At 52.6% G+C, this 12,236-nt stretch overlaps 5 protein-coding genes across 5 annotated transcripts; 2 read left to right on the top strand and 3 right to left on the bottom strand.

Annotated features, from left to right (window-relative positions):
• Positions 1-17: 17 nt before the first annotated feature.
• P170DRAFT_410041 (NADPH-adrenodoxin reductase) lies at positions 18-1,819 on the top strand. The gene is made up of 3 exons (XM_024846826.1): positions 18-336; positions 395-829; positions 884-1,819. Exons 1-3 carry the CDS (start codon positions 34-36, stop codon positions 1,751-1,753), a joined length of 1,608 nt encoding a protein of 535 aa, XP_024703055.1. The 5' UTR covers positions 18-33; the 3' UTR covers positions 1,754-1,819.
• Positions 1,820-2,032: 213 nt separating this feature from the next.
• Positions 2,033-2,518, bottom strand: aspf13 (allergenic cerato-platanin Asp F13; the record flags this gene model as incomplete). The annotated part of the gene is made up of 1 exon (XM_024847747.1): positions 2,033-2,518. The coding sequence occupies one exon, from the start codon at positions 2,516-2,518 to the stop codon at positions 2,033-2,035; it is 486 nt and encodes a 161-aa protein (XP_024703054.1).
• Positions 2,519-4,148: 1,630 nt separating this feature from the next.
• P170DRAFT_465328 (kinase-like protein) lies at positions 4,149-7,014 on the top strand. Its single transcript, XM_024852314.1, has 7 exons — positions 4,149-4,480; positions 4,574-5,239; positions 5,359-5,366; positions 5,693-5,796; positions 5,859-6,193; positions 6,247-6,554; positions 6,616-7,014. The coding sequence occupies exons 2-7, from the start codon at positions 4,579-4,581 to the stop codon at positions 6,976-6,978; spliced, it is 1,779 nt and encodes a 592-aa protein (XP_024703053.1). The 5' UTR covers positions 4,149-4,480; positions 4,574-4,578; the 3' UTR covers positions 6,979-7,014.
• A 155-nt stretch (positions 7,015-7,169) lies between these two features.
• On the bottom strand, positions 7,170-9,521 carry P170DRAFT_437489 (Ras-GEF domain-containing protein). The gene is made up of 3 exons (XM_024849379.1): positions 8,140-9,521; positions 7,831-8,047; positions 7,170-7,775 (listed from the first exon to the last, which is right to left on the bottom strand). Exons 1-3 carry the CDS (start codon positions 9,022-9,024, stop codon positions 7,429-7,431), a joined length of 1,449 nt encoding a protein of 482 aa, XP_024703052.1. The 5' UTR covers positions 9,025-9,521; the 3' UTR covers positions 7,170-7,428.
• Positions 9,522-9,630: 109 nt separating this feature from the next.
• On the bottom strand, positions 9,631-11,848 carry P170DRAFT_437488 (MFS general substrate transporter). Its single transcript, XM_024849378.1, has 3 exons — positions 11,434-11,848; positions 10,760-11,373; positions 9,631-10,712 (listed from the first exon to the last, which is right to left on the bottom strand). The coding sequence occupies exons 1-3, from the start codon at positions 11,703-11,705 to the stop codon at positions 9,778-9,780; spliced, it is 1,821 nt and encodes a 606-aa protein (XP_024703051.1). The 5' UTR covers positions 11,706-11,848; the 3' UTR covers positions 9,631-9,777.
• Positions 11,849-12,236: the final 388 nt, after the last annotated feature.

Below are 12,236 nucleotides of genomic sequence, written 5' to 3'. Positions count from 1 at the left end.
CGTATTATCCTCGGAATTGCTCTTGTGTACACGATGAATGTCCAGCGTGCGCCGTATGTCTGTGCTAAATGCTCAGTGCAGGCGTTGCGTGCTCCTCTCCGTCGCCCGTTCCGTCGAACCCTCCCGCTGAACTGGCAGCGACGTCATAACAGCCATGCCGTGCAGACCGATCGGCCATTTCGCGTTGCCATTGTGGGGTCTGGGCCGGCTGGATTCTACGCTGCATACAGGCTCCTGGGCAAGGTGGACAATGCGGTAGTCGATATGTACGAGAAACTACCGGTCCCCTTTGGTCTGGTGAGATACGGAGTTGCACCGGATCATCCGGAGGTCAAGGTATGCGACGTTCACTGGCCATTTTGCGCTGCTTTGACTCACACTCTCTGGTTTATAGAACTGCGAAGAAAAGTTCACCGAAGTCGCAGAGTCGCCACGATTCAATTTCGTCGGAAACATCGAACTGGGCGATAACCTTCCTCTCCAGACCCTCAAACCGCACTACGACGCCATCCTGTTCTCGTACGGAGCTCCCAAGGACAAGGACCTCGGGATCCCGGGAGAGAAAGCGATCAAGAACGTTTACTCGGCTCGAGAGTTTGTCGGATGGTACAACGGACTGCCGGAGCATCGAGACCTTGCGCCCGATCTCACCGCCGGAGAAAACGCCGTGATTGTGGGACAGGGTAACGTGGCGCTGGATGTCGCGAGAATCCTGCTCTCGGACGTCGACGCTCTACGCAAGACTGATATCGCGGACTATGCGCTGGATGCGCTCTCTAAGAGCAAGATTAACCGGGTGCGAGTGGTCGGTCGGCGAGGGCCCTTGCAGGTATGTCGGACTTAATTCTTTCCCATTGAGACATAGCCAACTGACATTGACTAGGCCGCCTTCACCATTAAAGAGCTGCGGGAACTACTGCAGCTCCCTGGGGTCGCCTTTGACCAGATCCCACGGGACCTGTTCCCGCCGGAAGATGTTATGGCGGCTCTCCCACGAGCCCAGAAACGGCTCGTCCAGCTTCTTGCGAAGGGATCGGCCAATGACCCCGCTAGTAGCAGCAAGTCGTGGTCTTTGGACTTCCTACTCTCCCCGGAATGTCTCAACTGGTCCCCAGTCTATCCCTACCGCATGTCCCACGTCAAATTCTCTCGCAACGAACTCGACCCGTCAGACCCCCACTCACCCAGCGCGAAAGTAACCCCCAAATACCTGTCCAGCGGCAACCGCGCGCAGGTGAACATCCTCGCGAGTACCTTTTTCCGCAGCGTCGGCTACAAATCGCTGCCGTTGACCGGGCTCGACGATCTCGGGATCCAATTCGACACAAACCGGGGCGTGATTCCGAACGACGGATTCGGACGAGTCACCAGCCCGAAGAACACCGGCACCAACGAAGAACTCCCCGACGGATCGCTCATCTCGCATCTCCCGGGCCTGTACTGCGCCGGGTGGGTGAAGCGCGGCCCGACAGGGGTCATTGCCACGACGATGACGGACGCGTTTAGCACCGCTGACGCCATCGCGGCGGATCTGACGAGCCAGAGCCAAGCGTCCCTGCTGAATGCTCCGGGCCAGAGCACCGGTCTTGGCTGGGAAGGCGTCCGCCCCGAGGTCCAGAAGCGCGGGCTGCAGGCTACGTCGTGGCAGGACTGGCAGCGCATCGACGCGGCGGAGCGCGATCGCGGAAAGGCCCAGGGGAAGACCCGGTCGAAGTTCGGTCGGGTGGCTGAGATGTTGGATGTGGTGGGTTGATTGGACCCTTTACATGAATGCATTAGCATCAAATAGACTGTATAATAAAGACTAGATACCATCTCCGCTTGCAAGTAGAGTTTGTTATGTAATTATGATACTCAATTACTATTCTCATGAAAGATTAAATCTAAGGAATGGCGCTGAAAATAGACATGAAGCGAAACCGAAACAAAAACGAGCCATATCTCGTGAACCATCATCCACATCCACCGTCTCAGATGCAATCATCTCAAACATCCCCCCCACTGATCACAATGCGACAAGTTAGATTCTAACTTAGAATCCACACTTCGACGGATCCGCCAGGGCATAAGTAGCCGTGACGCGACCCAGCTGCTGGGCCTGGTTGTTGGTCAACTGGTTCATGGCGCGCAGACCGAGGTTGAAGCCACCGGGGGCGGCGTCGATGGCGGTGACGTAGATGGTCTTGTCGACCTTGCCGGCCTTGTAGTGGATGCTGTAGCAGTTTCCGCAGTTGGGCGAGTTCCAGCCGGGGATGGTCGGGGCGCCGCCGATGAGCGGGAACTTGGGCAAAGAGCCGAAGGTCGAGTAGCCCTGGGTGATGAGGCCGTTGGCGCCGTCGGAGCACGACACGGTGGTCAGCGAGGCGCCGGCGTTGTCGTAGCTGGTGTCGTAGGACACAGAGACGGAGACAGCGGCGGTGCTGGCATCAGTGGCGGGCTCGGGAGCAGCAGCAGGAGCGGCCAGGGCCGGGGTGAGGCAGAGGGAGATGAGGGCGACGGTGGAGGTGAGGAACTTCATTTTGAGGTTGGTTGGGAGGGTTGGTTTGGATGGATGGAGATTGAGGTTGAGATGGAGGATTGTTTGTTTGGATGGTTGGGAACTGAGAGGATGTTGTAAACTTGTAATGGATTGTTCGATTGAGCTGGATGATGAGAGAGATTCTGGCGGAGGTCAAGGAGGTTTATATAGCCATTGTCCACGAGTCAAGTCAAGCGGTGACGATGAGGAGAAAGGCTGGCCAGGAAAAAAAGCCTCATCGTAATGAATCGCATGCCACATTGTAACCACAGATAGAGCGGTACAGGAGGGACAGATCGGGATAGTCCGGTATAGAGGCGGAGGACTATACAGAAGATTCTTGGAATAGCAACGGGATCGGCAGCGGCTACCCCACGAGGATGAAACCCGGGCAATGGCAGCGCAGACAGGCACGGCAAGTCGGACGGGAGGTGAGACAAGCGTGAGGTCGCTCATCGGGTGATGCGCTGCGGGGCGGAGATGCCTTTGCGGGGAGCCTCCGGGCCAGTCACGGGGTGTCCTCTTTGAGACACGCAGCCTTAGGCCTGCCCATTCGGCCTGAGGCGGCTGGCCTGGAGAGACATTCCTTCGTATTCCATCCCCCGTCGTTACTGCGTCCTTCCGAACTTCCCTGGTCTATTCATAGCCCACCACATGTTGGTCAAGCCATGCGCCAAGTTCCCCGATCCACCCGTCGCCCGGACATCATGATATTGGTCAATTTCGATCGAACCTGTCGTCCGTCGGGCGGTGTAACCTCCAGCCTCTTGTCCAGCACTTGTGGCAACTCGAGAATGGCCCTACCGGTTCAGACCGACCGTGATGTTGATAGAGGATGATCATCCTAGTAATGATCGACATCCAAGCCTCTAGGATTCGGAACTATTGCTAGGGCATGATCATGAAGTCAGACTTTCATCACAGACAATACAACAACATCATAGTACTTTACGAAACCCTGTTGACTAGCTGTCAACCAGACTGGAGCCCACGGGACAAGTTCTTCCGTTTAGCCTGTCCGACTTGACTTGTTTTCCAATCGGACATTTCGGCCAGTATTGTATGGATAGCTGCATACACCGACATCAGAGACACTTTGGGCTCCGCTTACAGCTGTACAATCGGATGAGACCTTCTATTTTTATCGCTTCCTTCCCTCTGTTCCGAGTGTCTCATTTCCATCCTGCCAGACCCATTGTCTTTCCCCTCATCCTACGTGGTACTGTACATTGGCCATCGGACGTGGGGACAATACCTCCAAGCCAAGCCTAGAATCAATAATCCAGAACCTGCATAAGACATGCATATACAAGTCCACCAGCCGTACTTCGTCCGTACTTTCGCCACCTCCACGTCTGACATCACATTTCGTGCCTCTCTAATTCCTCGTCAAAAGCAGAGGTTCCTGAAGCGACCCGAATGTGACACAGACAGCGTCGTAGCTGTCCGGAACTTCTCGGCCCAGAGGTTCACCGCAGCGGAAGCTTGCAGTCTGACCTGCGTTGTGTGCTTATTTCCTGAATAGGATTAGATCGGTCTTATGTACAGTAGGTATATTTTTAGAGATGATGATAAATACAGCATTATATTGATTCATTCTGTAAACAGCGGACCTGTGAGTTCCTGTATCCGGCTATTTTTGCCTTTGGGGGATTCGTACCCTAATATACCATCACGTAACCTCTCCTCCATTGCCTAAATATCTTTCAACCTTTTTTATTCTCCCCCTTTTCTAACTCCTCTATCCTATACTTCTTACTGCCTCTTTTTGTCTTCCCTGCCACCACCGACCACTACATATTAGCCTTTAGATTAGTAGATTCCGATGGATTCTTTATATATTTAAAGTACCAGTATACCCTCGGCATTATGTCCTCCTAAACCCTCCCCCCCATGCAGGGGTATGTTATACAGTCCTGTTGATATGGACTGGCTCCCGGTCCCCTAGTCACGAATACCGTGGTGTGTAGCTCTTGTTATTATCGGTCTCCTCGGTTTTTCTCCATCTAGTCGATGAAATATCTGACAGTGCAGCTCGGTTGTACGGGCTAATAGCAAAAATGCCGTATACGCCCAAAATGTTGGCCTGGGGAGGAACTGCTATCCTCGAACAGTTACCATCTGGTGCTGTTATGAAGACTCCAATTCCAAATCCCTATTGTCGAGTGGAAGAGGAGGATCACCGGCGAAACATGCGCCTCGAGGCCCAAATTTACTCAATGATTGGGGAACATCCACGTGTACCCAAGTTAATCCACTGGGACCCAAAAACATGCTGTCTGGAGATCGAACATTTAGAGAATGGGAACCTCAAAGAGCTTATTCTACAAAACCACCAGAATATAACTCCTCAACATCGACTCCAATGGAGTAAACAGGCTGCTGAAGCGTTAACTGTTCTTCACAGGTTTGAAGTTATACACTGCGATCTGTCACCAAGGAATTTCCTTCTCGACTCACAGCTCAATGTGAAGATTGCTGATATCGGCGGCGCGTCCCTGTGCGGTTCAGATCCATCAGCTACTCCGGCAACACGGTTTCGACACCCTGATTACGATTGGAATGTTTTCCCGGTATTCGGTGATGATATATTCAGTCTGGGGTCACTAATTTATTTTATAATGACCGGCTCCTACCCATATGAAGAAATCTCTAGTGACGAGGTTGAGAAGCTCTATGATGCTCAACGATTTCCTGATGTGTCCTTCGTCGTTTGTGGAAGTATCGTTATGCAATGTTGGCGTCGACAAGTAGATTCGGCTCAAGTTGTACATGACTGTCTCATAGCTATCGAAAGGGGGCATGCTATATAGCATTATCCGTTAAACCTTTTGCCGTAGACGTATCTGTAAGTCTAGATGAACCTGTTGATTGAGAGACAATGTCCTGCCAAGCATGTTCGTATACGTCGTGACCGCGGGATCACCTGACTGCGCACATCTTTCGCCCTTGGCGCCCTTTTGGCGACCAAAACAACTTTAGAACCCTCAACTATACTCCAGATACCCCAGAAGACATCCAAGTTCCCCTCTATGTTCCAACTACAATAGAATAAACACTCCTCTTCTTCCCGCCCATGCTCTCGTCGCTTCTGCGATCTCTCCCCCTTTGGCGGAGATGGAAACCTCTCACTTTCGCTAACCCGAACTTCGTCCGGATTATGTCGCTTCGCAGTACTATCCAACTCGGATTGGGGAGGTCATTAAGGAGCGGTATCAAGTCATCGGTAAGCTAGGATTTGGGTTCACCTCAACGGTATGGCTGGCACGGGATCTAGAGTACGCTTCTTTACAATATCACAACTCCGCTTCTAAGAGATACTTATCTAATAATCCCATAGTAACCGGCACCATGTCATGCTCAAAATCTTCATCCAGACCTCGTCCATGGGCCAACAAGTGGACAACGAGCTTAATATATACGAACATATAAAGCAATCCAAAACCGCCCATCCAGGTCGCGACGTGATAAGAACCCTATTAGATACATTTTACATCAACGGTCCCCAGGACAAGCATCGGTGTCTTGTTCATCCCCCATTATGGGAGAGTGTTCTAGCCTTCTTACGCCGGAACCCAGTAGAAAGACTCCCCTCACCTGTCATTGCAGTCGTTCTTCATCGCCTGTTTCTAGCATTAGATTTTCTTCATACGGAGTGCCAGATTGCGCATACTGGTTTGTGGATCCTACCTCCTCCACCCTGTATAACCTCCCGCTTATTCTCCTAGATATCAAAGCCGATAACATCATGTTCGGAATCAACGATAACTCCGTCTTCACTGACTTTGAAGCCTACGAACTCCAAAGGCCCGTTCCCAGGAAAGAGGTTGACTTGGACGGAAGAACAATCTACATGTCCCAAGAGCTCAAGATCCCTAAAAGAATAAGCTCCCCGATCCTGTGCGATTTCGGTTCCGCCGTTCACGGTGCCCAGCACCACTCGGTGTTCATTCAACCTCAGATCTACCGAGCACCGGAGGTGATCTTGGGTATTCCATGGACGTTTAGCGCTGATATATGGAATGTAGGATGCATGGTAAGACTAACCCTAACCGCTAAGTCACGATCTGAGAATGGCTAATATCCTCGGATTCTAGATCTGGGATATCTACGAAGGCGGGTCCCTATTTACAGGCTACGACCCTGAATTTCAACGATACCGCAGCCGAGCGCATATCGCTGAGATGATCAATCTTCTTGGACCGCCGCCTTCTAGTCTCCTTACCCGAGCCAGTCAAGGGGAGCTGAGCGGGAAGTTCTTTTCGAGTGATGGCCAGTTCTTGAACCCCGATTTCCTGACGGACTTAGTCCCGCTTGAACAAAGGGAGACGACTCTCGAGGGAAAAGCGGAGCGAGACGCCTTTCTACGCTTTATGCGTAAAATGCTACAATGGGATCCTGGGAACCGGAGCTCGGCTAAGGAGCTGGCGGACGATGAATGGATCCATAGTCATATGTAAATATTACATCTTGGATAGAGAAACTATGTATACTAGAAACCCAGAAGATATCACGGGAGGTAAAGAAGGAGAAGAGGTAGAATGCCTGAATCCATTCTTATCGGGGTCCGGGAGTAAAGGACGGTTGAGTATAAGTCACGAACTGTTGAGAATGAGCAATAGCTCACACAGACTAGTAGCAATGCAGTCAATGACGATCGTGACTTCTTCATTTCAATGCTTTTGTAGTTCAGGGCCCTTCTGGTAGCCCTTGAACAATTGGTGTATCATCTGCATATAATACAGTGAACAAGACTTTTGGTCGTAAGAATAAGCTAGAAATAAACCAGTCGTAAAAATAATCACCCTCCCAATCATAACGCATAACACGTGCCCATAAAGAAAGCCCCCAAAAGAAAGCCTTCAACATAAACCCCCAAAAAGCAACCAACCCACTCAAAGAAAAAGCCATCACGACTTCAAAACCATACTAGCAATAACCACCGAACTCATATGACTCCCGGTAGCAACATACCCAGCTCCCTGACCACCAGGCAAGTCCTCCTCCCCATGCTGCCTGGGCTCCAGATCCAGACTCCGCTCGTACATGTCGTGTACGTCGCCTGCGGCCTGGATGCCCTGGACTAGGTAGTCCTGGAGCTCCGGGACGGGCTGGAACGGGTACGGCGTGGTCTGGTGCTGCTGGAGGTCGTGAAGCACTTCGGCTGTTTTCTGGCGCTTCGTGAAGTTTATCTGGCCGGTGGAGGTGTGGTTGGGTATGCCGTCGTCGAGGAAGGTTAGGTCTGTTAGGTAGATTCCTGTGGTGGGTTTAGTTAGGGATTGGGCTTATAGGGTTGGAGAAGAGGGGAGTACCGAGGAAAGGAACGCAGGGAGGGGCACTGCTTCGTAGGGTCTCGCGATATTGGACGAAGTTTCGTGTGCTTCCCATTAGATGGCGCAGCTCGTCTAGATTCGCTAGTGTGCGGCGGCTGACTTGGCTCCAGGTGAAGCGGAGTCGGTAGACGGGGGTCAAGCCCAGCCCGGAGATTATAGACATTAAGGTAGCGAAGTTGTTGAAGGCACGGCATTGCTGGAATAACGTCAGATGAAGACCTAGCATAACCCGGCACGGCCAACGAACCGATAGAGTCGCGATGGGAGAGGATAAAGGGGGATCCGTACATCAGCCACGCTCACGAAGTATTTCATCACCGCCACGCGTTTCTTCATATTGCTTTGATTGAGGATCGTTTCGGCGACCCAGTTAGCCAGTTTGTTAGAATGAAGAATCATGGCGTTCACGGCCGTCGAGGGATCGGAGTCATCGGGGCCTCGCTTCTGCCATCCCTTGTTCAGACACTCGGAGAGCTTTATTCGGCCGTGGAAGCCGGATTCGATGATTGTGAGTTGGCGCGCACACTCCACTGGGTCGACGTCGAGGAGCTTCATCTTCTTCATGTTTTTAGGGACGACAGGAGCTGGCGCAGATGATGTAGGCGTACGGATGAGTCGTCGCATAGTTTGATGACCTTGCAAGCGCTGGTCGATGATAGTGAGAAGATGAGACGATGTCGGCGTGGCCATCATCTCCGGCGAGTCCTTAACGATCGTCTGAGCATGTCGCAGGAAACCCCTCGTATCTTCATTATCCGGCTCTATCCAAAACCGCTCCAACCAATTCCTCAAGACATTAACAACCCTCAATCGAATAGCATGCTGTTTATGCTCCACCCACTGCTGCAATTCCACCTCATCCAACTCATCCGGCGGCTTGATAAAAAACCTCTCCACCAGCATCTCAAACAGCACCGATGCACTCGTGAACGTATTAAACGTCATCAGAAACGTCTCGTTGAACGCGGCATCCAACCGATCATGACGCGTCAATTGCTCGACCAACCCAGCCAACGTCCCCGATTTGACGACCACCTGCCCATCGACCACATCACACACGACCTCATCTTCATGATCGAGGTGCAGAAACCACGGTAAATCAATCGACCCGGAGCTGGACGAGTACCGGAAATGATGTCGCGGGTCGGACGCGGGACGCGATGAATCCTCCATCGCGGTCGGAGGAAGGAACTGTTTGTCACAGCTCATGCGACAGTCTCATTCTCGATGGCGCGATCAATGGCTCGACCTGACTCGACACAGCAGTGCAGGACAAGACACAAGGCTGAGTGCTTCCTGCAACGGGGATAGGATCAACAAGTTCGGACTGGACTGGCGTCGCTCCCCACCTTTTTCGGGTGTTTTATCAATCTTATCACACGGCCGATTCCTACCGAGAGAATCGGGCATCCACCGCACTACGAGGCCATTTTGTGGCGCTAGTGCTGGATAGCGCGCCCTCGCTTGTCCGCGGTGGAGATTTGGTTTATGACGCGTCAAAAACCGGCTCGGGCGTGGCTGCCACGAGGTTGACTATTTCTTTCACGAGTGAATATTAGTTGACGATTGGGTCGGGTGGAGCTTGGTGGGACAGTCAAGCCTCAAGCCTGTTCTTTGCAGGCCGTCATCGGAAGAGGTGGTTGTTCGTGGGAGGAGGAGTTGGATGGTGGATGGTGGATGGTGGGCCCACGAGCGTAGACGACGCTGTCGCACGAGCCTTTTCCCAATGCGACCCTGGACTTTCTTCGGTCTAGACCAGCAGGTAATCTCATGCAGGGGAAATGAAGGCAAGACAATTAATTATCTATCTGTAACTAGTCCCTGACCAGGCCACTGGATGTTCCCAGCATCCTCTAGTAAATCATATCATACCATAACCAAACAAGACGCCGGAGTTGGGTATCACTCGTTTTTATTCCTGCATCGTCACATCATCTCCCCTTTATTCTGCTCCTTATCGACGCGATAATTCCTCCAAACCGCAATCGCAGGGAACCCCAGCGCCATGATCGCGACCGCCGCAATGCATCCGTACTTCATGTAGGACGCGTACGCCGTGATAATAGCATCCCGTACATCCGAGCCAACAGGATACTGCAACTGCTTGACGTATCCGCCCTGGTAGATACTCAGATACTCCTTCTTATGGCTGTCCGGAAGAGCCCGGTGCAAGACCTGAGGAAACGTATTCGTGTAAATCGCCGCTGAGACCGCTGACCCAACGGCACCACCCAGACTCGAAGACAGCCCGATCAGCGATAACATCATGGGGACACCTTCGCGATCCGAAGCCGCCATGACAGCCATGTCCTGGCCGATGACGAGCGTGCCGCCCCCGAAGGCGATGAAAATCTGACACATGACAAGGTATCCGACGTTACTTTCCGGCGTGCGGAAATGAATCATAAGTCCTGCCCCGAGCAGGATAAGCGGCAATCCGAAGCCCAAACACGAGTACTTAAACTGCTTGGTAACGTAGACGACGATGCCGAACACCGCAGACCAGAAGCACGACCCTACGTTGTAGATCTGCCCGATATACCCGGCCATGCTGATGCTGAGGTCGAAGACGACCATGCAGAAGTTGTAGAAGTAGAGTTCCCAGGCGTAGTAGCTGAAGAAGAGAACGGCGGCGAGGGCGCACGCGCCGAGGATGGTGCGGTCCTTGAGCAGCGGGTAGTAGATGAAGTGGTAGGGGGCGAAGAATCGTTCCCACGCGGCGAAGACGAAGAAGAGACACACTCCGAGGATGATCATGGTGATGAAGGTGGCGCTTTTGTATTCGGTTTTGCCGTTGGTGGTGAGGCTGAAGGGGAGGAGGAGGAGGATGAAGGCGGCCATCAGAAGCAATGCCCCGATTACTGGGCTTGAGTTAGTATGTGGCTTTAGGAGGCGAGGGCAAACGTACCGTCGAATTCCTTGATGTAATGAACAATCGACTGCATTGTCGTGCGACCGCTGGGCTGCCGTCTGTAAATATGCATCCTCTGCGCCTTGCGCTGGTAGAACTTGAACGTCCCGGCCAACGGAAGAAAGACGAACGGGGCAACGATGGCAAAAGTGCCATACGCCCAACGCCAAGAGGCCGTTTGGATGAACGATTGCGCCGCAATGGGGCCGGTAAAGGCGGTGCAAATAAACGGGGTACTGGCGAACCCAAATGCAAAGGCTCGGTTGCGAAGACCCGACGTATCCGCCATGAAGACATCCAGGATCAAGAAGATCGCATCGTATCCGACCCAGTAGATCACGTAGCCCGCTGCGTAGGCACTGGGGTTGTTGCACGAGGCCAAAATAATCAGACCGAGGAGGTAGACGCCGATGAAAACGAGGAAGCCTTCGCTGCGACCCCAGATGTTCAAGAGACGCGCCACCGGGAGTTTGATGACGCCGCTGATCACGCTGGCCAGGATGTTGGCCGTGCTGATGTCGGGGGCGGCTTCGAAGGATGCGTAAGCGTTGTGGATGACATTGGTGCTGATGGAGGATTGCAGGGCGAGGAGGAAGAAACTGAGCCAGATCCTGAGAAATGAAAATAGCACATCAGTACCCAGCGAAGTGCATTCAATTGATCATACTCACAATGCATAAGTCCCGTAGGCCGTCTTCTTGCTCCAGGCCAGCGCTGCAGCCTCGGCCTTCTGTATGCCCAAACGAGCGCCCTGGGTCACTTCTTTGTGGCTCTGGGTCTGCGGGTCCTTGCGACTGTTCAGAGTGACCATGCTATTCTGGCTGCCGGCATTGTTGGGCGACGAGACTCGAACCTCGTAGTTGAGACCGTGGAACTTGGAGCCGGCGACGCTCTGGGCCAACTGCGTATTGTTGCGGCCGCGGATCAAATCGGAGACACCCATGAGGGCGAAGACACTGTGGAAATCAAAACAATAACAATACCCTCGGAATCCAAACAATCAAACAATAGATGTCCTGTGAGTAAGAATAAAGCCACAACCTCGACCGGAAAATAAAACAAAGAAAGAAAAGAAAGACAACAGCGAGAGAAAAATCAAAGGAGGGGGACACGGCACACACAGGCAGTGAATGCACGCCACCCGCCCATGGACCAGGATGGGAAATTAAGTGGGCAGCAGTCAGCACGAACATCCCAGTCGCCGTGGTCCGTCATGGCCAGTGAAAAAGCGTCTCATCTCCGGCGCTCGTGCCGATCTCATCTGTGTGACACACGCTGCAGCGCCCATGAAACCCGTGCGCGGGCCCCGACCCGAAGCTTATTTGGGTCGGCTCGGATCTGATAAGATGGAAGTGGCCTTTCTACCCTTTGTATGTTGACGTTAGACATCGACTAGGTAGTTAGTAGGTATAGACTTTCTATTTCCCACTAAAAGTTCATGGTTGTGTGGCCCCTCTAATGTCTCCCGTCAGTC

This window comes from Aspergillus steynii (assembly GCF_002849105.1).
Source record: "Aspergillus steynii IBT 23096 chromosome Unknown P170scaffold_5, whole genome shotgun sequence".
NCBI lineage: Eukaryota > Fungi > Ascomycota > Eurotiomycetes > Eurotiales > Aspergillaceae > Aspergillus > Aspergillus steynii.
Note: the sequence above shows the minus strand (reverse complement) of the source record. Positions and strands in the feature narration are given on the sequence as shown.

Bases quoted from the DNA above. Each gene is read 5' to 3' on its own strand.
- P170DRAFT_410041 (XM_024846826.1), top strand. From the start codon at position 34: ATGAATGTCCAGCGTGCGCCGTATGTCTGTGCTAAATGCTCAGTGCAG. The intron at 337-394 runs GTATGCGACGTT...TCTGGTTTATAG, and splicing joins CGGATCATCCGGAGGTCAAG to AACTGCGAAGAAAAGTTCAC. The intron at 830-883 runs GTATGTCGGACT...GACATTGACTAG, and splicing joins GTCGGCGAGGGCCCTTGCAG to GCCGCCTTCACCATTAAAGA.
- P170DRAFT_437488 (XM_024849378.1), bottom strand. From the start codon at position 11,705: ATGGGTGTCTCCGATTTGATCCGCGGCCGCAACAATACGCAGTTGGCC. The intron at 11,374-11,433 runs GTGAGTATGATC...TTCATTTCTCAG, and splicing joins GCCTACGGGACTTATGCATT to GATCTGGCTCAGTTTCTTCC. The intron at 10,713-10,759 runs GTACGTTTGCCC...ACTCAAGCCCAG, and splicing joins TTACATCAAGGAATTCGACG to TAATCGGGGCATTGCTTCTG.
- P170DRAFT_437489 (XM_024849379.1), bottom strand. From the start codon at position 9,024: ATGGAGGATTCATCGCGTCCCGCGTCCGACCCGCGACATCATTTCCGG. The intron at 8,048-8,139 runs GTACGGATCCCC...ACGTTATTCCAG, and splicing joins ACTTCGTGAGCGTGGCTGAT to CAATGCCGTGCCTTCAACAA. The intron at 7,776-7,830 runs GTACTCCCCTCT...AACCCACCACAG, and splicing joins TCCCTGCGTTCCTTTCCTCG to GAATCTACCTAACAGACCTA.
- P170DRAFT_465328 (XM_024852314.1), top strand. From the start codon at position 4,579: ATGCCGTATACGCCCAAAATGTTGGCCTGGGGAGGAACTGCTATCCTC. The intron at 5,797-5,858 runs GTACGCTTCTTT...ATAATCCCATAG, and splicing joins TGGCTGGCACGGGATCTAGA to TAACCGGCACCATGTCATGC. The intron at 6,194-6,246 runs GTTTGTGGATCC...TTATTCTCCTAG, and splicing joins GTGCCAGATTGCGCATACTG to ATATCAAAGCCGATAACATC.